General features: G+C 36.2%; 1 protein-coding gene and 1 pseudogene across 1 annotated transcript; both read left to right on the top strand.

The window, feature by feature from the left end:
- The first annotated feature begins 933 nt into the window (after positions 1 to 933).
- LOC109177967 lies at positions 934 to 7,021 on the top strand (annotated as a pseudogene).
- Positions 5,231 to 27,448, top strand: LOC109177957 (putative late blight resistance protein homolog R1A-3). Its single transcript, XM_019327476.1, has 8 exons — positions 5,231 to 5,328; positions 22,415 to 23,391; positions 23,473 to 24,796; positions 24,952 to 25,214; positions 25,366 to 25,383; positions 25,767 to 26,050; positions 26,366 to 26,501; positions 27,279 to 27,448. The coding sequence occupies exons 2-4, from the start codon at positions 22,422 to 22,424 to the stop codon at positions 25,028 to 25,030; spliced, it is 2,373 nt and encodes a 790-aa protein (XP_019183021.1). The 5' UTR covers positions 5,231 to 5,328; positions 22,415 to 22,421; the 3' UTR covers positions 25,031 to 25,214; positions 25,366 to 25,383; positions 25,767 to 26,050; positions 26,366 to 26,501; positions 27,279 to 27,448.
- Positions 27,449 to 27,579: the final 131 nt, after the last annotated feature.

Here is a 27,579-nt window from a genome sequence, read left to right as displayed (position 1 = left end):
GCGACGCTACTCTGTCTAAGGAGTTGGTATTTAACCGAGCTTCGTCTCGACCAACTTTCCTGGGAGTATACCTAAAGATTGTCTATCATATTTTGGTTTAATCTGTTTGTTTGTTAGGTTTTCTTGCTAATGTGATTATGTTCTTTGGTTAATTAAAGAGTAGCCACAGCATCTTTAATTTTTCCAAAATCACATATTAAGTTTTACTCACATAAAGTTAAATGCAAGAATATTGTAATTCACTCTGCGTTATATGGTAAAATTTAGCCCACAGGCAATTTTGTTATATTTGTAGGGTTAATTAGGATGAAATACCATACTATGATCATAATTTGCCCACAGGGATTATGTATCGGCATATAGTTTTGGTAGTTTTGTCATTAAGGGTGGAAAAAAATTAAAATCGCACCCATTCCGTTTCCACCATTCAGTTTTGGTAAATTCATTATGCGTAAAAATTTAGCCCACAGGCAATTTTTATGGCATCCGAATTTATCTTTCGCATAATTTTACATTGGTAATATTATGTACTTCAGTATCTCTCTCTAATTTTTGTGCCTCGACAATATTCTAACCAAGCATTAATTATTATTCTTTACAGCAACTCATCCTGTCACCCAAACACAAATTAATGTTCCAATCCTTAATGAAGATAATCACAAGGAGTGGAAAGATGCAATTCTCAGACAATTAAGATTATTAGAGTTGGATTACGTTGTTCTCAATGAGGAACCCCCTGAGGTTACTGAAGAAAGCACTGGCGAAGCCAAGCAGCTTCGCGCTCGATGGGAGAAATCCAATCGATTATGTGTGATCTTCATTATGTCACGAATTTCCACAAAAATTCGTTTTTGCTTTGAGGACATTAAGAAAGCGAAACATTTTCTCAAAGCTATCGATGATAACTTCATTGAATCAAAAAAAGTTTTGGCAATGACTCTAATCATGAAGTTGAGAAATTTGCGTCTTTCCACTGTCAAGGGAACGCGTGAACACATTATGCAACTCAGGGATATTGCGGCTCAATTAAAGGAGTTGGAAATCATTCTACCAGATGATTATTTGGTGCTTTTTGCACTTGATACCCTTCCTCAGGAGTACAATCCTTTTAAGATTTCCTACATCACACATAAAGAGGACTGGTCTATCAATGAGTTGATAACCATGTGTGCAATGGAGGAACAAAGGCTTGTGGCTAAGCTTGGGTATGTTCCATCTTCTTTTGTTTGTTTCAAATCTAATATGTCAAAGTTAATACTAATTCTTGGTGGATTGACTCTGGTTCAACAATCCACATTGCAAACTCTTTGCAGGATTTGACAAAATTGAGACAGCTAACGGGAACTGAGTGTAGCGTCTTCTCTGGAAACAAGATTGCATCACCAGTCGAAGCTGTTGAAGTTTGCAATTTAGTTTTGGACAATGGTTTTGTAATGACATTAGAAAAGACATTTTATGTTCCTAGTTTTTCTAGGAACTTAGTTTCAGTATCTAGACTTGTACCCTTCAGTTATTCTTTTGAATTTAATACCAATAATATCAAGTTATTTCGTTATTCTACTTGTGTTGGTACTGGTACATTGTCTAATGGTCTTTTCCTTCTTAAATTAAAGAATTATTCAGTTTACAATTCTTTACATGTTCAAAACGGCACCAAACGGTGTAGTATTAACGACAATTCCTCAATGTTGTGGCATCGGAGATTATGTCATATCTCCCTTGAGCGTATTAAAAGGTTAGTAAAGGATGGAGTACATTTTACTCTAGACTATACTGACTTTGAGACTTGCCTTGACTGCATAAGGGTAAGCAGACAAACAAGTCAAAGAAAGGTGCCAATAGAAGTACAACGTTGTTGGAAATTATTCATACTGACATATGTTGTCCTGATATGACAATACCTGGTCAGAAACATTTCACCACCTTTATTGATGACTTCTCAAGTTTTTCCTATGTGTATTTACTTCATCATAAACATGAAGCATTGGATGCCTTTAAATCATTTAAAGCTGAAGTTGAAAACCAATGTAACAGGAAAATACACATAGTTAGGTCTGATACGGGTGGTGAATACTATGGTAGATATACTGAGAATGGACAAGCACCTGGTCCATTTGCTAAGTTTCTTCAAGAGCATGGGATTGTTGCCCAATACACCATGCCTGGTTCTCCTGACCAAAATGGTATAGCTGAAAGAAGAAACTGGACCTTTCTGGATATGGTGTGGAGTATGCTTAGCAACTCTAAGCTTCCTAAGCCGTTGTGGGATGAAGCACTTAAGACGGAAACGTATATATTAAACCGTGTTCCAACCAAGGCTGTCTCTAAGACACCGTTTGAGTTATTTAAAGGTTGGAAATCGAGTTTGCAACATATGCGTGTTTAGGGATGTCCGTCTGAGGTGAGGATATATAACCCACACGAGAAGAAACTTGATCCAAGGACGATTAGTGCTTTCTTTATTGGATATGCACAATCTTCTAAGGGTTATAGATTCTATTGTCCATCTCATACTACTAGGATAGTGGAATCAAGGAATGCTAAATTTCTTGAAGATGACTTGATTAGTGGGAGTGATCGGTTTAAGGACTTAGTTCCTTCCTTCGATCATATTGACTCTCAACCTTCTACGTCATCTGGTGGGGTTGTACTTATCCGCAGTGCTCCTTTAGTTATGCCTGCAGATATACCACCTACCGTTTAGGTTCCACAAACTGTTGAGGATCAACCTTTGGAAGAACCATTTCAGGACTTACAGCAACCGCCTGAACTAGATTTTGAACCAATGGTTGAACCAACTCAGGATATACAGCAAGATTCTGAGCCGATGCAGACTGAACCAATTCAAGAATTGCTACCAGTTCCTGAAGAGGTAGTTGACCTGCAGCCTGTGCAAGGCGGTGGAGGTCCAACATTAAGACGGTTTACTCGGATAAGGCGATCAACAGGTCCTAGTTATTATGTTTCGTATCTACAAGAATCTGACATAGGGGCAGAAAATGATTCTGAAACATTCTCTCGAGCCACAAATTGTGCACAGTCTGACTTATGGTTAGAAGCCATGAAAGATGAAATGAATTCCATGAAGGACAATGAAGTTTGGGATCTTGTGGAGTTGCCTAATGGGGCCAAGGCCGTTTGTTGCAAATGGGTCTTTAAGGCTAAAAGAAACTCATTAGGTAACATTAAGAGATACAAGGCCCGGCTTGTTGCCAAGGGATTTACTAAAAAAGAAGGAATCGATTACAATGAGACATTTTCTCCTGTATCAAAGAAAGATTCACTTCGGATCATTCTGGCATTAGTTGCACATTTTAATCTTGAGTTGCAACAAATGGATGTGAAAACCGCTTTCCTAAATGGTGATCTAGAAGAGGAGGTTTATATGAAACAACCTGAAGGTTTCTCTTCTAGGGGTGGTGAGCATTTAGTATGTAAGCTTAAGAAATCCATATACGGTTTAAAACAAGCCTCCCGTCAATGGTACATCAAGTTCAATGGGGTAATTTCTTCATTTGGTTTTGTTGAAAATCCCTCAGATAACTGTATATACCAGAAGGTGAGTGGGAGTAAAATTCGTTTCCTTGTTTTATATGTGGATGGCATCTTACTTGCCACCAATGATAAGGGGATGCTTCGTGAAACAATTTCTTTCTATGAACTTTGATATGAAGAATATGGGTGATGCCTCTTACGTTATCGGCATTAAAATTCGTAGAGATAGGTCCCGGGGTATACTGGGTTTATCTCAAGAAACCTATATAAACAAGTTTTAGAGAGATTTCATATGCAAAATTGTTCACCGAACGCTGCTCCCATAACTAAGGGGGATAAATTCAGTTTAGACCAATGTCCGGAAAATGACTTGGAGAAAGAATCCATGGAGAACATCCCTTATTGGATGTCTTGGATATATTTGAGTCTGTATAAGGCCGGACATTGCTTTTGCGGTTGGAATGCTTGGGTGTTACCAACACAATTTGGGGTAAGACTATTGGAGAGCTGTAAAGAGGGTTCTAAGGTATCTAAGATGAACCAAAGGTTACAAGCTTGGGTTTAGGCAGACGGACAATTTAGATCTTGTCGGTTATTCAGACGCGGACTTTGCTGGCTGTGTTGATTCTCAAAAATCAACATCAGGGTGCGTCTTTATTGTGGCCAGTGGGGCTATCTCATGGAGAAGTGTTAAACAGTCCTTAATAGCTACTTTTACCATGGAAGCCGATTTCGTTTCCAGTTTCGAGGCAACTTCATAGGGTGTTTGGCTAAAGAATTTTAACTAGGGGCTTAGAATTATGGATTCTATATCTAAGCCATTGAAAGTCTACTGTGACAACTCAGCTGCAGTCTTCCTAGCTAAGACCACAAAAGTGGGAGTCGAATTAAGTACATCGACATCAAGTTCTTAGCAATTAGGAAGTGTGTCAAAAATAAAGTTCTATTCTTTGAACACATTAATACTGGGTTGGTGTTAGCAGATCCCTTGACTAAATGCATGCCTTCAGTTAAATTCAAGGATCTGGTTTAGAAAATGAGACTTTCATCTACTTTGTGATTTGTATATACATTCAGTTTCAATAAAATTCTTTGGCATTCAGACATTTTCTCAATTAAGTGTGTACACATTCATTTGCTTCATATTGATGAGAAAATGTACTTCAGGGACTTGGAATAAACATAGGGTTTATTTCGTTGGGTTTTGTTTCCTAATTAAGTGCTCATTGGCAGTTTGCATTTGATCATAATGGATACTACTCGTGCTAATGAGAACATATCACTATGGTTGGTGTTTTTCTGTTATTGAGTGGTAGTGCTTGCACCAAGTGGGAGAATGTAACGTTTATCCGTTACTATTATTATAACATTAGGATAAGTTATGATAATATTCAGTATTTGATATGTGGTGCAACACTAATAACCTAACAACTAGACTACCATTATGATTAGGAGTCTAGTTAGGGTTTAGGAGACCTAAAGACAATCAACCACAATGATGGCCAGTGGTTATATAAGGTCACTAGTCTTCTCACTGCTCACATTACATACCTCATACACCATCTAGAGAGAGCTGAGTAAAGTGAGAGACAAAGCACTTATCATCTCTGCAGCAGCCCGGATCGCTCAACCGTAAGAAGAACTATGGCTGGAGGTTAGTACGATCCTATTATCACATATAAGATTATGCATGTGATATTTTAGTCTAACATGATGATGACAAGGAATGCCTCGTACTGAGCTACTTCGTAGGGCCCGCAAGGCGCGTGTCGTCTCAAATAAAGAAAAAGGTGAAATCTTGTTTCAGACGGGAAAGGAAAAGCAATGGTGATGGTGATGGTGATGGTGATGGTGATGGTAGTGGTGGTGATGGTGATGATAGTGATGGTGATGGTGATGACGCAGAGAGGAGGAATATGTTGTATGAAGCAGAAAGTGTAATCAAACAAGAACTGAGATCCTCTTATCTCAACAAATACATGAAACAACGGATACAGGCTACACAAAGGATTCGTCAACTCTTCATCCAAGGAATTAGGCTCACATCTTACATCAAGAAAGAGATGTTGATGAAGGTTAAGAATAATGCATACCACCAATCCAACAACTCACAAAACAACAATAATCCTGTTTCTCCTACAAGGCCAGAAGGCGGTAACATTACGGTTGGTGATTCAAAGTCTGCAATCAAAATGGTGGGCTGCGATGATGAGTTCAACACCATAATGGACTACCTGAGCCAGCAATCCTCAAAACGAGAAATTGTCTCAATTGTGGGAATGGGTGGCATCGGTAAAACCACCTTAGCTAGAAAGATTTATGAAGATGCCTCAATCATTTCTTGGTTTGATTGTCGAGCTTGGGTTACCATCTCACAGGACTATAATCCAACACAAGTGTTCCAATGCCTGCTTCGTTCTCTTGCCCTAGGGGCCAGTCACAACAATGGAGCTAGCAACTACGAATTGACTGAGCAAGTATACAAGCTTCTAAAACATCAAAGGTATTTGATTGTAGTAGATGATATTTGGAGTACAGATGTCTTGGATGATTTAATGAGATGTTTTCAGGATGACAATATTGGAAGTCGAATATTGTTGACCACTCGGCAAAAAAATGTGGCTGAGTTTGCTGATCCAGGACTCCAGGTAATAATTTTTGCCATACCTTGCGTTTTTTGGATTCAAATGAAAGTTGGAATCTTTTTCAGAGCAAGGTGTGTAAGAGATCAATAACTCTACTGTCCCCTCAATTTGAAAAAATTGGTAGAGAGATAGTAGACAAGTGCAAAGGATTACCTCTTGCAATTATTGTGGTTGCAGGACTCCTTTCAAACTCCAACCAAACCTCTATTGATAAATGGGAGCATATTGAAAAATGTGTCCCTGCTTTGAGTTTAGATCATTCTAATCAGCAGGGTGAGAACATCATTGATTTGAGTTACACCTTGCCTCACCACCTTAAACTTTGTTTTTTGTCATTTGGGTGTTTTCCAGAAGATTATGAGATTTCTGAATGGGAGATGGTGGATTTTTGGGTTCCGGAGGGATTTCTAATGGTTTTGAGGTCTGATGAGAGCTTGGAAGGTGTGGCAAGGACGAACTTTCAAGATCTTGTGGATAGAAATCTTGTTCTAATTCGTCGAGACAGAAATGATATAGAATTATATCAAATGCATGATGTCTTGCGTGAATTGGCTTTGAGAGAAGCCCAAAAAGAAAATCTTTTATGTTTCAAGAAAGGTTATGGTAGAATTAGTTTGAGGTGGAAGAGAAATCAATCAATAAACTCTTCCCATATATCTCAACCATGGAGCATCCAATCAAGAATTTGCAGTCACAAGAGTATAACTCCTACTACCAACACTTCTTCACTGATTCATAGAATTTATTTTGACAGGACTTCAAGACAGTATGCACATTTTAAGTTTTTAAGGGCATTGGAAGTATTCAATGGGGTGATAAATGTCCATAATATTTTGGAGATTGTGGGTCTAGTGCATCTGAGATAGTTATCTATTACTTATGGGTTAAATATGCCGTCTCTGCCTTTGTTCATGTTGCGGAATCTACAAGAACTACAAGTTCGTCATTATTCACCATGTGAACCCCTTGATATTTGGGGATTACCTCAATTAAGGAATCTCTATATTAGTGGCATTGCACTAGTTCCTCCAAGATCGGTTCATCATAATTTGGAGAGCATTAGAAGTTTGGATTATAGGAGTTGTACGTACAAAGGAGTTGGTCCTGAGGATCCCAAATCTAAGGACATTGGAAGTTATTACTAATTATAAAATTAGATGCGAAGCTCCCAATTGGTTAGAAAGTCTTGTCTATTTATATAAAGTGGAAACACTAGTGGTTCGTTGACGATGTCGTACTTCCGGAGTTTCGATCTATTTATTCTATGGGAATGCTAAGCCTAGAGAATTTTTTGCCAAATCTTAAGGAGTTAACTTTCTTTCTTACAAATTTAAAATGGAAGGATATGGATGTTGTTTGTAAGTTGTCTAAGCTTGAGGACCTCACATTGAATGCATGGGCTGTTAAGGATCAAAAATGGAAACCCAAAGATGGAGGATTTCTTCGATTGAAGTTCTTGAAGATATATCAGAACCCTCTACAATATTGGGAAGCCACTAGTAATCATTTTCCCGTCCTTGAAAATCTAGTCCTTTATTACATAGCCTCGAAAGAAATTCCTAGTGATTTTGCAGAAATAACTACTCTCAAATTAATCAAATTAAAAGGTTGTTCAGAGTCACTTATATCATCTGCTAAGCATATTCAAAAAGAGAAGCAAGAGTATGGAAATGACACATTTGTTGTTGATATTTTAAGGTCAGATTTCTATGTCTACCTTTGCTTTTCAAAAAAATAAAATATTAAATTAAGATTTATTTTTGAATCCTTATTTTTCATCATTGTAATCCAAATTTATATCAATTTCAGCGATTAATTTCTAAACCATATTCAAATGGTATGTTGCCCAGAGGTTTTTCCAACGCATCAAACTGTAAGTGTATTCACAGTAGAACGATACAAGAGTACAGATAGACTATACAATATCCTTTATACTTTCATAATGAGTAAGTTTTCTCTTTCTTTTTTGTTTTTAATTTTATTTTCTGGCCCACTGGTTATTTAAGGTGAGAGTAGGGTGCGCACTGGACATGCGGGTGGGGCTTCTTGGAGTGCATGCTTTGAAAGCTAGGGTGCTTCTTGGAGTGCATGCTTTGAAAGCTAGGGTTTGATCGAGGATTAGGTGAGGTTGATTACGGTATGTATCTCAACAATAAAATATAATGTGTGACAAGGCAAGTTACTCCTACGAGAGGACCCATTGTCACCGTATTTGTTCATAATAAGTGTGGAGGCCGGAGGGTCTCTCACTTCTGTTTAAGGAAGCGAAGAGGGACGGACACATCCATGGGGTGAGGGTTGCACGTGGGGCTCCTCCGGTGTTCGATAAGTGTCAATTGTACACATTTTTGTGCTTAATTTGCACCATTTATTGCATTGCATAAGGCTTATTAGTATTATTTATCTTCTTTTAGGTGTTTTTTTTTTATATCTTCAATGGCAAGGGAAGTGAAGAAAATGGAGATTTTTGGAGGATTTGCAGCACTAATTAAGGAGCCCTTTTTGAGATGATCGAGAGCATCATTGGATAATCAAGAAGAAGGATCAGAAGGATCGCGTTCAAGTGAGCCAAATGGGCGTCGACATGCCTATGTAGGGGCCGGTTCTTGGGCACATACATCACACGGGTGCGAGAAAGCCCGTATGTACTCGGGCGCCCACACACTAGTGGGGCAATTCTTTGTTCTAATTCTAGATCGAAATTAAAGATTTTGAATTCTAACGTACATTGTGTTTCTCCCCAATTTTCTCAGATTGTTATTATCCTTAATCCATGAAGATCAGATCAGATAGATGCAACCAACACACCACACATCTACAGCAGCACGGTAATCTGAAGACTTCAACACAAGCTCGGCCGTGAGGTACAATTTAGTACATGACCAATCTGGCTATTCATTTAGTCTTCATAATTACATAATAGTTTTTATTTTCTTTTTGAGATGAGAGGTTGGCTTATGTGTTGATTTCCTCTCTTATATATGGTTGTGTAATTTTCTATTTGAGATTCCCATGTGTATTAACCTATTAGGTTTTTAGTTTAGAAGTATTATTTATTCCGTTTTGTCATGGACTCTCATTAAGTGTGGGTTGTTTTACATGACAGTGTGATTTACTCGATATTCTTGCTTTTGCACAATTGCAGAAGGATGCTAAATATGCTCTGGTGTATCAACTTCTTAAGATCTTTTTGACTCAGAGGTTGGATGCATACCTGGATTTCCAAGCAGCAAATTCCACTATTGAAAAGCTATGGTAACTATATGTTCCATTACTTGGGCCTTGGCCTTTTAGATATATCAATTCCTATGTGGATTACTTCAACTAAGGAATCTCTCTATCAGGGAAGGCGTTGCATTAGTTCCTCCAAGATCAGTTCATCATAATTTGGAGAGGATTTAGATTTTTGTATTATAGGAGTTGTATTGAGGAACTGTTTGTGAGAATCCCCAATCTAAAGACATTGGGAGTTACTAGCACTCATCCTTCAGAATGCAATAAAGCTCACAATTGGTTTGAAAGCCTTGCCTATTTATATAAATTGGAAGAACTGTTGTTTTGTGGCATAGATCTTCAACCGGAGTTTAGAACTGTACTCTTCATTCTCTGGGGTTACTGAGTCTAGATAATTTTTTGCCAAATCTTAAGAAGTTGCAACTCTTCGATACGAATTTAAGATGGAAGGATGTGGATCTTATTGGTACATTATCTAAGCTCGAGGAACTCAAATTGAGAGCTTGGTCTGTTCATGGCCGAAAATGGGAACCTAGAGACGGAGGGTTTCATGGATTAAAGTTCTTGTTCTCGAGTATCTAGCTTTCATGTACATGGGTTACAACAGCGTAAAAGAGATTCCTACTGATTTTGCAGATATATCTACTTTCAAGCCAATTAATTTATTTGAATGTTCAAATCAGTTTATGTCATCTGCCAAGTGTATTCAAGAAGAACAACAAGAGTACGGAAATGACACATTAGTTGTGCATATTGTAAGGTAAGATTTAATTTCTAGCTATCTTTATCTATAAAAACAAAAGTTGAAATAAGATTCTAATAAACTTTTTAATCTTTAAATTGTACTAATCGAAACCAAATTTATTTCTAATCCATAGATCATGATGTTTTGGTTTTCAGCCGGGAGGAGGCCAACCGGAGGTATTTAAGAAGAATCGAATAAAAATGAGTTTTGTGGTGGATGTCATGCTGCCTTAGTGCCTTCATACTTTCATAACAGGTAAGCTTTGTTTTTAAATGTATTATTAGCTTACTAAATTGGTCGGATAACAGTTGGTAGTGTTGTTGATGTTGCTAATAATTTTTACAGGCAAGCTTACCTTATTAGTAGTAGTGTTTGTGTATGAGTGATTGTAAAAAATTATTGTTTCAGTAGGGATAAATGCTATTTCTCGGTGGTCTTTGTAGAGGGCAAGTAAATTTTACTGTTTGAGGTCTTTATAAACAAAGATTGGGTTAGGGTCAAATTTAGTGTGCCTTCTTAACAAGTATTTGAATCACACTAAAAGATTGAATCACATGGGTCAAATCACACTAAAAGATTGAATCAAACTAATTAGCTAATCTAACACATGACCTTTGATGAGGACATTTTTCACGCATCCATCAAGTATCAAATTACAGTATAGAGTTTAGATATCGTTCCACTGGAGATGGCTCTTGTAATGTTAGGAATTGATGTAAAGTGGAGTTAAGCACAAGCTAAAACTACCCTTTTAGAAGCTAGACTTATCGATAGGGAGTTGGTTTGATATGATTAAGCTAATAACAAATAAGACAAGTAAAACAAAGGACCGGGACTTGGTTGATTCAAGCTAAGATGCCAAATATTGTACTCAAGATTAGGGAATTAAACAAGGCATAGGTAAGTGAGATGCACAAAAGTGTCCAAATACCACTCTCGTAGCTATTTGGACTTGCAACCTAACCTTAAACGCCACTCTCGTGGCAATCCAACCCAAGGTTGCGCAAGCAAGAACACAAGACATAAATTCTCCTTAATACCCGAAATACTCTCGTATTGGGCATTAAGTGTGTGAATGTGTGGCTAGTGTACAAGCTATACTCTCGTAGCAACAAACACACTCCAAATCAAGCATATAATTGGGATCCAACAATCATACACAAATTTCTCAACAAACCCATTTCACACAACAACCCTAGATCACCCAAATAATCCCCTTTATGCAATACAACTCAAATAGGCATCAATAGCAAGAAATAAAACCAAATCCAAGTCCAAAATCACTTAGCTACTCATAATCTAACAATAGATACACAATATTGAAAGAGTAATTGAAAGCATAGATGAAAAGTAAAGAGAAAAGATAATAAGAAAACTTCTATATTGAAGCTTTGAAATCCAAGATTGCAATGTTCTTGAGCTTGGAAATGGAAAGGAAACACAAATCTACACTAATCTAAGCTATTCTAAACTAACCCTAACTAGAGAAATGAAAGGGAAATGAAAGATGTAATGAAAGATATGTTTTGGGGTGGAAAAATCCTCTTAAAAGGGGTCAAAACGCGCTGCAAAAAAGTTGCAGAGGGCTGGCCACGGGTGTGGCCACACCTGTGGCCAGAAAGTCCGTGTGTACTGCCCAGTGGCCACGGGTGTGGCCATACCCGTGGCCACCAGGCAGTGATTTTTCTGTGCACTGCGACTGTCTTTTAGGTACTTTTTGATCCTCTAAGCGTTTGAATTAGCCTTTGGTGCTTAAATCAAAGTTGTAGCCCTTCAAGTTATCTTTCTAATGATATAAAATTCACTTGGTTTGGACATTCCTATGCAGAGATATGATCAAAAAACCGAGCAGTGGACGATTTGTGCGGGAATTTCAACTTCTTGCTCTTTTGCTCCAATTTTGCCTTTGTTTGTCCAAATGACCAAGACCAATAAACACACCATAATTTGGCTCTCTAAAAGGTGTTTCTCCATCTTCATAGCTTCTCATTGACTCCCATTGACTCTACATGCATCCGAAATGCTCCAAAAATCATTCAATTCAACTAAATCATCAAGAATTACTCATAAGCACACAAATGAATCAAATGAGGATACTTTGGGCAAAATTATAACAAATAACAAGGAAAATAAGCTTAAATGCAAGGTGAAATTATAAACTTTTAGACTCTTATCAACTCCCCCACACTTAAACCTTTGCTTGTCCTCAAGCAAAAACAAGAACTAAATCACCAATATAGCACCGAAGTTGATCATACTCCCACTTTGCACAACTTAACAAACCACAATCCAACTCGACACAACACAACTTGTTTCAAGAATCATCTTAGCATTCCACACAAGTTCCATTCTCAAGCCAATAACCAAGCACCAAAATTATTATAGAGCGTGAGGATCAAGTGTGCACAAATACTAAGTTGAGATTATGCAAAACTTGGCTTTTTGAATGAGATTCCATAGGCTTGCCCTTCATACTCCCACTAGTTCAACTCTAAGATTGCATGCTAAGATCAAGTAGGACTTTTATTAGGCTTGTAATGGGGCTAAGGGTGAATGGTTGACAAAGAAGGGGTAAGGAAATCAAACAAAAGAGAGAACTTCACACTTATTCACAATTGAAACTGGAAGAGATATGGCATCAAAGAACTAAGGAGCAACTAACAACTAAACACAAAGCAACACTCTAAAGTAGTGGAGGTTGAGAACAATTTTCAAAACAAACTATCCAACTTTTATTGAACTTCTTCTTTTTCATTTCTTCATCTCTTTTCAACATTTTCATGACTTTTTTTTTTCAATTTTCTCATTATTTGTTTCTCTCTTTTTTTTTTTCTTTTTTTTTTTTCAAAACAACAAAGAAACTTGATCAATAAATCAAGACCACCACACTTAGATAACATTATAGAGAGTGTTGCTAACAAAACAAGCTCCAAAAAAGAAAAAGAATCACTTCCAACAAAAAGAACAAATGCACTATTCTCTCAAGGGTGGAGGGAAATATTTTGGCTAAGGTTTAAGGGTTAAATGACAAGGGTTAACACAAGAAGAACAAACACAAAGGGGATTAGGTGCTTAGCAGTTATTGAACAAATAGAAAAGGCTCAACAGGGACAACTAGGGGTAAACATATGTGTACAAGGGTAGGCTTAAAGGCTTGGGCTAAACAAAAATGGCCTAAATCATTTCAAAACATGCAAATCTTAGATTTCACTTAGAGAGTAATGAGGCAAGTTTTAGCAAAACAACCATTACCGGAATCTCACATAAGCCTTCACTAGCAATGCACAACACACAAGATCAAGAATTTATTCAATTATTAGGTGGCTAACAAAGTCATTGGCAAGGAAATAGATCAATCATGTGTTACACCTTGACTCATCAATCACAAGTTGCATTGTAACAAGTTCCACCAAGCAAACCACAAACCAACAAAGGGGAGTAATCACAAATTCAAGTATATAAAGGCAATTTATTCAACGCAAAGCACAATGAGTCATCCAAGCAAGGTTTCAAAAAGTTCAATTTTTTTTTAGTTCAATTTTTTTTAGAAAACACCCAAATTATCCCCTCCCCCACACTTAAAGGTTACATCGTCCTCGATGTGAAAGAAAATAAAGCACGAGGGGAGAAAATGGTGGCACAATAAGCACAAGGAGCACAATCTCTACTATCTACATTAAGTAAAGCACTAAACACATTTAAAGAACGTAGAGAAGGTAGATGAGACTCCCCTAATGAATCTTCTTGTGCCAAAGAATCATCATGAAGCCTTCTTGGAATTGAGCATACTCCTTAGTGTCACTCCAGAGTCAAGGGAATATACACATGAAAGCACAAGTGAAAGCATAATAAATTAAAATTCAAAATATAAAGAAAAAATAAGATAAAATGCAATAAAGTGAAAGATAACATGGGGTGCCTCCCATGAAGCGCTAAGTTTAACGTCGCTAGCTCGACTCAACCTCTCAAGTGTTCAACCATCAATGGATTGAAGGAGAAAAAATCTCATCTTTCTATCAACCTTTTCTTCTAGGTATTTCTTCAAGTGGTGGCCATCAATAAATTCCATTAAGCTCATCTTCACCACTTGAAAGTTTAAGACACTAAGCTCATCCAAATCAAACTCCAAGAATATCCCTTCCTCAAATCCATTTTTTATCCATAAATCAAATGAGGTCTTCTTCCTAAAGATTGAGTCTTGATAATACTCAAGAGCTTGATCATTTTCTTAGTCTTCACTTCTTTTCTCTTCTTGACTTTCCTTTTCATTTGCAAATAAGGAGAGTCTTGGATCTTTCTCATGCACCAATAAGAAGTGGCAATCCTTTGATTCAAATATAGGCCAATGCGGGCCTCCACTTTCAAGAACATCAACTCCTCCCGGTTCCCACACTCTTCTAAAGTCTTCACTAATGACAGTATCATTCATTGGAGAGCATTCATCAAATTCACCGTGCATGTTATCAACTTCACTCTCATTAACTTCTTCTTCAAATGGGGTGCTTTGCAAAAATTCCTTGCCACCATCATCTTGAATCTCAATTTGAGTCTCAATCTTGTCTTCTTTCTCATTCAAATGGTTGGATTCAAGACACTCCTCAAGCACTTCATTTTCAAGATTTTCCCTTACATTCTCATCTCCATAAACCTCATCCCCTTCATTAGATAAGGGAAACTCTTGTTGAACCTCTTCGTTGGACAATGAATCTTGAATCGACTCTTGAGTTGTCCAACTTTGTACTTGAGCCATCATGTTTTCCGATTGAGTTTGTAACTCATCCACTCATGAAGACGTTTGCATTATTAAACTCATCAACTTGGACATCATCTCAGGCTCTTGATCAAGGGATTGAAATCCTTGTTGAGGCTCTTGGTAAGAGGGCTCTTGAAATTGGCACAAATGTTGGTAGTTAGGAGCCAATGTATAACAATTTTTGACATCATGTTCTCCTCCACAAATGGTGCACCATAAAGGTTGTGGCATAGTAAATGGTGGTGTGCCTCCTTGAAAAGCTTCTTGACTCATGTAGGCAAGATTGAGATGTGGTTTTTGTTGTTCCATTCCTCCATATGTTTGGGTCATATTCCAATTCATTTCGTATCCATAAGGAGGAATTTGGAATGGTGGTAAGGATCCTTGATACTCACACCCATACATATTGAAAGTTCTTCTTTGGGTGGATAGAGTACCAAACTACTCCTTGATCTAGAATAAAAGCACCAAGCAAGGTATCTTCATCCAAAAAATCCCAAACAAGATTAGCAAATAGCACTTTAGCACATAAAGCAAATAAAAACAAAGGAAAAAAAATGGTCAAGTCTCCTAGAATAGTCATTCTCCAATGTTAACTACCACAAAACAATCAAAACCAAGCCATCCCCGGCAACGGCGCCAAATTTCATGAGGACATTTTTCACGCATCCATCAAGTATCAAATTACAGTATAGAGTTTAGATATCGTTCCACTGGAGATGGCTCTTGTAATGTTAGGAATTGATGTAAAGTGGAGTTAAGCACAAGCTAAAACTACCCTTTTAGAAGCTAGACTTATCGATAGGGAGTTGGTTTGATATGATTAAGCTAATAACAAATAAGACAAGTAAAACAAAGGACCGGGACTTGGTTGATTCAAGCTAAGATGCCAAATATTGTACTCAAGATTAGGGAATTAAACAAGGCATAGGTAAGTGAGATGCACAAAAGTGTCCAAATACCACTCTCGTAGCTATTTGGACTTGCAACCTAACCTTAAACGCCACTCTCGTGGCAATCCAACCCAAGGTTGCCCAAGCAAGAACACAAGGCATAAATTTTCCTTAATACCCGAAATACTCTCGTATTGGGCATTAAGTGTGTGAATGTGTGGCTAGTGTACAAGCTCTACTCTCGTAGCAACAAACACACTCCAAATCAAGCATATAATTGGGATCCAACAATCATACACAAATTTCTCAACAAACCCATTTCACACAACAACCCTAGATCACCCAAATAATCCCCTTTATGCAATACAACTCAAATAGGCATCAATAGCAAGAAATAAAACCAAATCCAAGTCCTAAATCACTTAGCTACTCATAATCTAACAATAGATACACAATATTGAAAGAGTAATTGAAAGCATAGATGAAAAGTAAAGAGAAGAGATAATAAGAAAACTTCTATATTGAAGCTTTGAAATCCAAGATTGCATTGTTCTTGAGCTTGGAAATGGAAAGGAAACACAAATCTACACTAATCTAAGCTATTCTAAACTAACCCTAACTAGAGAAATGAAAGGGAAATGAAAGATGTAATGAAAGATATGTTTTGGGGTGGAAAAATCCTCTTAAAAGGGGTCAAAACGCGCTGCAAAAAAGTTGCAGAGGGCTGGCCACGGGTGTGGCCACACCTGTGGCCAGAAAGTCCGTGTGTACTGCCCAGTGGCCACGGGTGTGGCCACGGCCGTGGCCATACCCGTGGCCACAAGGCAGTGATTTTTCTGTGCACTGCGACTGTCTTCTAGGTACTTTTTGACCTTCTAAACGTTTGAATAAGCCTTTGGTGCTTAAATCAAAGTTGTAGCCCTTCAAGTTAGCTTTTCAATGATATAAAATTCACTTGGTTTGGACATTCCTATGCAGAGATATGATCAAAAAATCGAGCAGTGGACGATTTGTGCGGGAATTTCAACTTCTTGCTCTTTTGCTCCACTTTTGCCTTTGTTTGTCCAAATGACCAAGACCAATAAACACACCATAATTTGGCTCTCTAAAAGGTGTTTCTCCATCTTCATAGCTTCTCATTGACTCCCATTGACTCCCATTGACTCTACATGCATCCGAAATGCTCCAAAAATCATTCAATTCATCTAAATCATCAAGAATTACTCATAAGCACACAAATGACTCAAATGAGGATACTTTGGGCAAAATTATAACAAATAACAAGGAAAATGAGCTTAAATGCAAGGTGAAATTATAAACTTTTAGACTCTTATCAACTCCCCGACACTTAAACCTTTGCTTGTCCTCAAGCAAAAACAATAACTAAATCACCAATATAGCACCGAAGTTGATCATACTCCCACTTTGCACAACTTAACAAACCGCAATCCAACTCGACACAACACAACTTGTTTCAAGAATCATCTTAGCATTCCACACAAGTTCCATTCTCAAGCCAATAACCAAGCACCAAAATTATTATAGAGCGTGAGGATCAAGTGTGCACAAATACTAAGTTGAGATTATGCAAAACTTGGCTTTTTGAATGAGATTCCATAGGCTTGCCCTTCATACTCCCACTAGTTCAACTCTAAGATTGCATGCTAAGATCAAATAGGACTTTTATTAGGCTTGTAATGGGGCTAAGGGTGAATGGTTGACAAAGAAGGGGTAAGGAAATCAAACAAAAGAGAGAACTTCACACTTATTCACAATTGAAACTGGAAGAGATATAGCATCAAAGAACTAAGGATCAACTAACAACTAAACACAAAGCAACACTCTAAAGTAGTGGAGGTTGAGAACAATTTTCAAAGCAAACTATCCAACTTTTATTGAACTTCTTCTTTTTCATTTCTTCATCTCTTTTCAACATTTTCATGACCTTATAAACCCATACGTTTTCTCTTATTTTATCAACTCTTAACACAGGTTAAGTCCAATTCATGACAGTGTGCCTTCTTAACAAGTATTTAGTTGAGCATAGGAAAAGGATACTTCTGTGTGGTATATTGGAGCTACCTTAATAGTTGTGTTATAACTATACATTTTCATTTAATAATTGAATTTTACTATGAGGATTTCAAAATTTTACTTCATCAATTATACTCCCTACGTGACAAGTATAGATAGAATATTTTTATTTTGTAGGTCTATAAAAAATTGTTTATATTCAAAATTTGTAAGAGGAAATAAAAATTAAAAGTAAAATTTGAGAGTACAAATAATATTTTCTTTAATGATATCAACTGCCTCAAATTCTCGATTTAAAAATAATGTAGCCCTACAAGAATTAATTTATGGCTCCAGCCCAGTAATATATAGTGGTTTACAGCTAAGAATGTTAATGAATTGTGTATGAATAGTTGTTGGGAAGTTGCATATTGCAATCATCCATTAAACAAAAAAGACAAATTAAGGATGTGTTTGGTTCATGAGTTTAGCTATTAAGAATAAGAATTAAAGTGATTGTTATTGTTTGGTTAACAGATTTCTAGAATATTACTATGAGATTTAATTACCCCGTCGATTAGAAAATTCATTCCTTAATAAAATATAAGAGTTTCATTTCATTATTCTCCATCCTAATTATACCCCTGCATGGTCAAACAGAGTTTAGGGTAATTAACTCACATAAGGACTAAATTGACTAACGTGACAATAATTGAGGGACCAATTCTATCCAAATTGAAAGGGCTCTGTTTGGCAACGCTAAGCTAGGAGCTTATAGCTTATTTTAAGCTACTAATAAGTTATAAGCTCTGTTTGGTAATGTTCCCAAAATAAGCTCTTAGCTTAAAATAAGAGCTTATTTTGGAACGCTACTTTAGGTAGCGTTTCAAAATAAGCTACTAGCTTCCTAACTTTTTTTCCATCTTTACCCCTATTATTTTAAAGTAATGACATATTTTAACCTTATGAATTAAAACCATTTCCCTTCACTATTCCAACTTTCACGTCAATCCCTTCCTTAGTCTTGTTTCCTGCTAAACAATTATGTTAAAACTTTAGCTTCTGCTAAACAATTATGTTGAAACTTTAGCTTATTATTATTATTATTATTATTATTATTATTATTATTATTATTATTATTATTATTATTATTGTTATTGTTATTATTGTTATTGTTATTGTTATTGTTAATGTTATTTTAAAATTAGCAATATGGCTTCAATCTCAAATTGAACAAGAGCCGCCAACTAATGCTCAAGAAGCATTCAATCGTGCATATTCTTCTCTTCGAAATTGTATTGAGAGGTCGTTTGGAGTATTGAATAAGAGATGGAAATACTTGCTAAAATGCCGCAGTTTAGTGAGGAGACCCAAATTGATGTTATTATGGCCACATTTGCACTACATAATTATATTCGAAAGAATTCACAAGATGACATGATGTTTAATATGCTTGAGCAGCATCCAGATTACATACCGCCCGATGAACATCAAGATTCAAGTAGTAATATCTCCATCAACGAAAATTTAAGTCACACCTCTATGGAGGTGAAGGAGATTCGCAACAATATTGCTACTTCATTATGGGATGCTAGATCATGATCATGCTAATAGTTTTATTTTAAAAAGTGTTTACCTTTTTTGGAAGACGAAATGTTAAATTTTAATATGTAAACAAATTAATTTAAATTTTATGAAGATGTCTTTTTTAGTCTTTTTACATTTATCAGCTTATCAAAAAGCTAATTTTACCAAACACTTTCAATCATAACAGCTAGCTTAACAGCTCTTCAATTTTCAGCTCCGAGCTTATAGCTTTTCAGCTTTCAGCTCCTTTTCAGCTATCAGCTCCTAGCTTATAGCTTTTCAGCTATGTTTGCCAAACAGAGCCAAGGAGAACATTACAAATGGGCTACTAATTGAGAGACCAAAAGTGTGATTTTCCCTAATTATTGATGTTTCTTGTTCATCCACTTGCACTGTTATTCACTTATTCAATTTAGTACTCTTATTGAAAAAATAAATTTTATTTTTTATTATATAATTTTAATAATTTAAAAAACTTATTATGTAAAAAAAAAAACTATCAAACTAAACAATATAAATAAATAAATAAATACATAAATAAATAAATATATATATATATATATATATATATATATATATATATATATATATATATATATTATAAAAAATATTAAAGAAAATAAACAAAGAAAGAATAGTTGACTTTACTAATGAATACTAAATACTAAATATAAAAAGTGAAATGTGATTGAGGAAAGATCACAAGATCAAATTACAATAGTATAATACCATCTTGTAATAGAGTTAATAGTACTACCCAAGTTAATTTTTAGGTCAAATCTTATACTCCGTAATATATATAAATAATGGATTACAGGTAAGAATGCAAATGAATGTGTATGGAGATGTCGGTTTGGGCATGTAATTAAAATATTAAAAATATGGGGGGGATTTGGGCATTAGGCCTAGGGTTGTGTAATTAAGAGATTAAGTACGTGGAAGCTCACATGGGGAATCTAGCTAATTAACATGGAGATATGTAATTAAAAAAGAAAATATGTGGAAGGTCACATGGGTTAAGGGATCTAACATGGAGATGTAGTGCGATTCAAATATTAATAATTGATTACAGGTAAGAATGCAAATGAATGTGTTGTGTTAGGGTCACATGGCTTAGGGGATCTAGCTACTTTTGTTTTTCAAAAAAATATATATATATATTATTATTATACTTGTAACTTTTAATCCATAATTTTTTTTAAAAAAATTTAATCCAAATTTATTTCAATCGTTATGATTAATTATTTCTATCTATATGGTGTTTTACTTTCCTGGGATGTAAATGGAAGGAGATCCAACCGCCCAGGTCACCCTATTCTCATGGGTCGTCGTCGGAGGCTTTGGTATATAAACACTCATCATTGTCTTGTTTAGGACACCTAAATCTTATTTAAATATTATATTTTTTTTTGTAATTCTCCTACAAACTATTATCAATACAAGAATTGTCCCTGCAACGAATATTTTGTCTTTTCTCATTTGATTACCGTATTAGTTATCTTTTATTTATCTAGTTTAGTAATTTGAACTACCCGAGTTAATTAAATCCATCAAATGTAAATGGAAGGATGTATGCAGAGGGCATGCAAATCATGATTCAGTGAAGGTATATAAATATCTCCTAATTTGTGTCCACTTCAATATGTAAGTTTGTCAAGACCAAATTAAAGTCACTAATTTTAAGATCACAATTCGGATTGAGCAACAACTTTTTTAAGCTTCAGTTCCAGTCTCTATGATAACAAAATTGTCCCAACATTAGCACTTCAACCTCCCAATTTATAGTACTTTAGACAATCTAAACCACACAATATGCTCAAAGAACAACAATTATAGCATAAGATGCCTCCAAGATATCCCACAAGACATACTGTATTTGGCTATCAATAGTTCATTGCATATGAGGATTGACGGGTAAGTGTGAAATTAGGATTTGTTGCGACTTGAATATGGTTAGAAACTAAAAGTATGCTTGAAAGGTTTCTTATTATATTCATCATGATCCTATTTAGGATCGTAACATAATTATTATACAATAGTGGATTTATCCTAATCATACTCTCTCAGATATATAGTGACTGTAAATTTCTCTTATCACCGGAAATATAAAAATAAAAATTAAATTAAAATAATATAAATGCTATGTACTGACCCTGCTGAAGTTTGAACCTGTAACCTCTTACAAAAATGCAATTGAGTTATACAAGGTACTTGGATGGCCAGAATCAATAATTGTTAGGAAGTCTGCATCGTTCATTAAAAAATGACGACCAAGACTAAACACTAATCAAGAGTTTTTGGCCTATTTTCTGAAAAGTTGCATTTAAAAAAAAAAAAAGTAACAGTGTTCTCTGCATCCTAAACGAGTCTGTCTGCTCTGCAAAAATTGCATCTTCATTTTTACATATACTCCTCTCTCATTTCTTCAACTTTCTCCCCTCTCTGCAAAATCCATCTCAATTACCTCTTCTGCAACATCACTAGCTATGGCGGCTTTTGGTGCGGTAACCATTTTAATGGACACACTCCATCAACACTTCCTCCAACCCACACCCTTTTTCCCTCTTCGCAACAAAACAAAGGTCAGATTACTCTACAAAAATCTTTCTTCTTTGCAAACTTTTCTTGAACAAGATTTCAAAGTGGGGGAGTGTGATGAAACAATCAAAGCTTTGGAAGCACAAGTGAGAGATGTCTCGGTTGAACTAAGGTTCCAAATAGAACACCAATTGAGATTGTTTTACCTGGGGAAATCCATGAAGCTTAGGCTTCACTCTGCTCAAAAGCTTCTTCCCATATTGAATCGAGCAATTAAAGGCGGCTTAGAAACTATGGATTTCAATTCTGTGATGGAGATCCTAGGGAAGCACTTCACGCTGCCCGTATCAGGCATGCCGCCTCATATAAACAAAAGGGTCAAATCCTTTTGCACGCAACATCAACTCTTTCTCTATGGAAAACAATCTTACCATTATGAAAAAGAGACTGAGGATGATGATGATGATGATGATGATGATGATGATGAGGAGGAGCAAGAGGCAGAGAGAAGGAGGAATATGTTGTATGAAGCAGAAAGTGTAATCAGACAAGAACTGAGAGCCTCTTATCTCACCAAATACATGAAACAACGGATACAGGCTACACAAAGGATTCGTCAACTCTTCATCCAAGGAATTAGCCTCACATCTTACATCAACAAAGAGATATTGAAGGTTAAAAATAATGCATACCACCAATCCAACAACTCACAAAACAACAATCCTGCTTCTCTTAGAGGGCTGGAACTTGATAACATTACGGTTGGTGATTCAAAGTCTGCAATCAAAATGGTGGGCTGCGATGATGAGTTCAACACCATAATGGACTACCTGAGCCAGCAATCCTCAAAACGAGAAATTGTCTCAATTGTGGGAATGGGTGGCATCGGTAAAACCACCTTAGCTAGAAAGATTTATGAAGATGCCTCAATCATTTCTTGGTTTGATTGTCGAGCTTGGGTTACCATCTCACAGGACTATAATCCAACACAAGTGTTCCAATGCCTGCTTCATTCTCTTGCCCCCGGGGCCAGTGACAACAATGGTGCTAGCAACTACGAATTGGCTGAGCAAGTATACAGGCTTCTAAAACATCGAAGGTATTTGATCGTAGTAGATGATATTTGGAATACAGATGTCTGGGATGATTTAATGAGATGTTTTCAGGATGACAATATTGGAAGTCGAATATTGTTGACCACTCGGCAAAAAAATGTGGCTGAGTATGCTAATCCAGGTAATAATTGTTGCCATACCTTGCGTTTTTTGGATTCAAATGAAAGTTGGAATCTTTTTCAGAGATCAGTACCTCTACTGTCCCCTGAATTTGAAAAAATTGGTAGAGAGATAGTAGACAAGTGCAAAGGATTACCTCTTGCAATTATTGTGGTTGCTGGACTCCTCTCAAACTCCAACCAAATTATTCATGAATGGGAGCATATTGCAAAATGTGTCCCTGCTTTGAGTTTAGATCATTCTAATCAGCCGGGTGAGAACATCATTGATTTGAGTTACACCTTCTTGCCTCACCACCTTAAACTTTGTTTTTTGTCATTTGGGTTTTTTCCAGAAGATTATGAGGTTGATGAACAAGAGATGGTTGATTTTTGGGTTTCGGCGGGATTTCTAAAGGTTTTGAAGTCCGATGAGAGCTTGGAAGGTGTGGCAAGGAGGAACCTTCAAGATCTTGTGGATAGAAATCTTGTTCTAATTTGTGGAGAAACAAATGAGGGATCGTATCAGATGCATGATGTCTTGCATGAATTGGCTTTGAGAGAAGCCCAAAAAGAAAATCTTTTATATTTCAAGGGGGGTTATGGTAGAAGTTTGAGGTGGAAGAGAAATCAATCAATAAACTCTTCCCATATATCTCAACCATGGAGCATCCAATCAACTACCAACACTTCTTCACTGATTGATAGAATTTCTTTTGGCAGGACTACTTCAAGACAGGTGGGGGTATTTGCACATTTTAAGTTTTTAAGGGCATTGGAAGTATTCAATGTGGAGATAAATGTCCATAATATTTTTTTGGAGATTGTGGGTCTAGTGCATTTGAGATGCTTACATATTATTTGTGGATTAAATATTCAGTATCTACCTTTGTTCATGTTGCGGAATCTACAGGACCTAGTAGTTTTAAATTATTCACCATGTGAACCCCTTGATATTTGGGGATTACCTCAATTAAGGAATCTCCTTGTTGGTGGAATCATTACATTAGTTCCTCCAAGATCGGTTCATCCTAATTTGGAGAGCATTAGAAATTTGGATTATAGGAGTTGTACAAAGGAGTTGTTCCTGAGGATCCCAAATCTAAGGACATTGAGAGTTACTACTAATCATAAAATTGAATGCAAAGCTCCCAATTGGTTTGAAAGTCTTGTCTATTTATATAAAGTGGAAACACTAGTGATTAATGATGTCGTACTTCCTGAGTTTAGAACTATTTATTCTATGGAGATGCTAAGCCTAGAGAATTTTTGGCCAAATCTTAAGGAGTTAATATTCTCTCGTACAAATTTTAAATGGAAGGATATGGATGTTGTTGGTAAGTTGTCTAAGCTTGAGGACCTCAGATTGGATAGATGTGCTGTTAAGAATCCAAAATGGAAACCCAAAGATGGAGGATTTCGTCGATTAAAGTTCTTGAGGATATATCGGAGTTCTCTACGATATTGGGAAGCCACTAGTAATCATTTTCCAGTCCTTGAAAATCTAGTCCTTGGTTTCATAGCTCTGAAAGAAATTCCTAGTGGTTTTGCAGAAATAACTTCTCTCAAATCAATCAAATTACAGGGTTATTGTATAGAGTCACTTATATCATCTGCTAAGCGTATTCAAAACGAGCAGCAAGAGTATGGAAATGACACATTTGTTGTTGATATTTTAAGGTCAGATTTCTATATCTACCTTTGCTTTTCAGAAAACAAAAACAAAAATAAAATTAAGATTCTATTTTTGATTCCTTAATTTTCATCATTTTAATCCAAATTTATATCAATTTCAGCTATTAATTTCTAAACCATTAATTTTTTCTTTTCAAAAGGTTGAATCTCAACCCTAAGGGCCCCCAACACCCCGGCCCGACAAAGCTTACTCTTTCCAAAAGGTTGAACCCCAACTGAACATGTACCATAGAGGCCCCCTTGCTTTGAGAAGTTGCTCTCACACTGTCGCTGCTGAGACTCAATCTCTGTCATTCTTTTCAACTTTCACCTCTATGACCAATTGAGCTGCCCATGCAGGCACTAACTTCTAAACCATATTCAAATGGTATGTTGCCCAGAGGTTTTACCAATGTATCAAACTGTAAGTGTATTCACAATATAATGATACAAGAGTACAGATAGACTATACACATTACACATATACTGATATACAATACCCTTTATACTTTCATAATGAGTAAGTTTTCTCTTTTTTTTTTTTTTTTTTTTTTTTTTTTTTTTTTTTTTTTCAGGCCCGCGGGTTATTTAAGGTGAGAGTAGGGTGTGCACGGGACATGCGGGTGGGGCTTCTTGGAGTGCATGCTTTGAAAGCTAGGGTTTGAGGAGGATTGGGTGAGGTTGATTACAGTATGTATCTCAGCGATAAAATATAATATGCTAGTAAATGGTGTTGTGACAGGGCAAGTTACTCCTACGAGGGGACCCATTGCCACTGTATTTTTTCATAATAAGTGTGGAGGGTCTTTCACTTCTGTTTAAGGAAGCGAAGAGGGACGGGCACATCCATAGGGTGAGGGTCGCGCGTGGGGCTCCTCCGGTGTTGGATGAGTGTCAATTGTACACATTTTTGTGCTTAATTTGCACCATTTATTGCATTGCATAAGGCTTATTAGTATTATTTATCTTCTTTCAGGTGTTTTTATCTTCTATGGCAAGGGAAGTGAAGAAAATGGAGATTTTTGGATGATTTGCAGCACTAATTAAGGAGCCCTTTTTGAGATGATGGAGAGCATCATTGGATAATCAAGAAGAAGGAGCAGAAGGGTCGCGTTCAAGTGAGCCAAGACAAGTGATGTCTCTATCTGATGATGTCACATGGGCGTCGACATACCCGTGTAGGGGCCGTTCTTATTGGAATTGGAAGCAGAGAGCTTAATCGATAGAAGAAGATGAATTGTATTTCATTGATCTCATCAGGTGAGCAACAGAATTGAAGAAGATAACCAACAGAATGACAGCTAATGTTTATATACAAGGTGATGGGGGAAAAGCGGTTATAACCGTCAAAGGAAACGTAATTACATTGCTGCCCTTTCTTCCTATTGTTAGCTCCATGCGTGCTTCTGATATCAGCCAGATTAGCAGGTGGTGTGTTGCTCTCCATTAGTTCTTGGGCACATACATCGCACGGTTGCGAGAAAGTCCGTATGTACACGGGCGCCCACATGCTCGTGTCCTTGCCCGTGCAACGGCCCCAATCTTGCGTATTAAGCTGTCTTTTATTTTGTTCAGATCTAGATTTGGAGGGGGAGATCAGAGAACTTTTTCGTAATTTTCAATGAAGATCATATGAGATAGATGCAACCAAAACACCACACATCTACACACCACTGTAATCTGAAGACTTCAATACAAACTCAGCCGTGAGGTAGGTACAATCTAGTATCAACATCTTACATTCTGTCCTATTTATTTTACTGGTTGAAGCTTCGTAATTGTCATTCATTTTGTATGTTCAATAAATCCTTCAACTGGTGCATCTTGTTCATATAATTCTTTTTCTGATTCTCTCCATCCATTAACTTCTATAAGCTCTTCTTCTACAACATCACTGCCAAAGGCTTTTGCTGCTGCATCAAATTAAAGCTCTCATCTAATCTCCAATTTGGGTTCGATCTATAAATTTTGCTTTTTCTTAAGATCAGATTATTTTACACTTGCACATTATATATGTTTTTTATTTTTCCTTTTTGGTTGATATACTAATTACATTAACACATATAATTCATTTGTATATACAAAATATATATTTATAGAGTCACATTTGTGTGAGACCATTTCATAGATCTTAATTCATGAGATGAGTCGATTCTATGATAGTTGATTGTTACTTATGATAGAAAATATAATACTTATCGCATAAAATTTAATGCTAATTTGAAATAAATAAATTGTTATATTAAAACTATTTATACATGCCAATGACCTCTTACCCTAATAGTTAAAGAGATTGAGATCCAACATCAAGAGGTTAATGCCGAATACAAAATATAATACTTATTGCATAAATTGGTCATATTTTCTTGAACATATTTAGTCTTCATGCTGATGAATTTTTTTTTTTTTCTTTAAAAGCATAAAATTTTAATCAAAGTATAATTAATTTCATTTTACTTTGCTAAATATTGATGGTTTTGATTTGTAGATAACTCAAAGAGAGGTGATGGTTGATCGAGAGCATCATTGGATTATCAATAAGAAGGATCGCATTCTCGAGATACTGGTATAGGAATAACAAGAGAATTGAAGATCTCATAGACTGTCTTGGAACCATTGCACAGAGTGGTACCAAAAAGTTTTTGAATGCTCTAAAGGTACTTGTACAGTTCTGCTTATCAAATAAGTTTATGGTTGTTGAAATATTAGACTAACTTTTATATATGGTGATCTTTTAAGATATCTTTTGTAGCATTACTAAAGCACAACACCCCCTATATGCAGGAAAA

Source organism: Ipomoea nil, unplaced genomic scaffold, assembly GCF_001879475.1.
Source record: "Ipomoea nil cultivar Tokyo-kokei standard unplaced genomic scaffold, Asagao_1.1 scaffold0176, whole genome shotgun sequence".
NCBI lineage: Eukaryota > Viridiplantae > Streptophyta > Magnoliopsida > Solanales > Convolvulaceae > Ipomoea > Ipomoea nil.
Note: the sequence above shows the minus strand (reverse complement) of the source record. Positions and strands in the feature narration are given on the sequence as shown.

Bases quoted from the DNA above. Each gene is read 5' to 3' on its own strand.
- LOC109177957 (XM_019327476.1), top strand. From the start codon at position 22,422: ATGTTGTATGAAGCAGAAAGTGTAATCAGACAAGAACTGAGAGCCTCT. The intron at 23,392-23,472 runs GTGAGAACATCA...GGTTTTTTCCAG, and splicing joins AGATCATTCTAATCAGCCGG to AAGATTATGAGGTTGATGAA. The intron at 24,797-24,951 runs GTCAGATTTCTA...TCTTTTCAAAAG, and splicing joins TTTGTTGTTGATATTTTAAG to GTTGAATCTCAACCCTAAGG.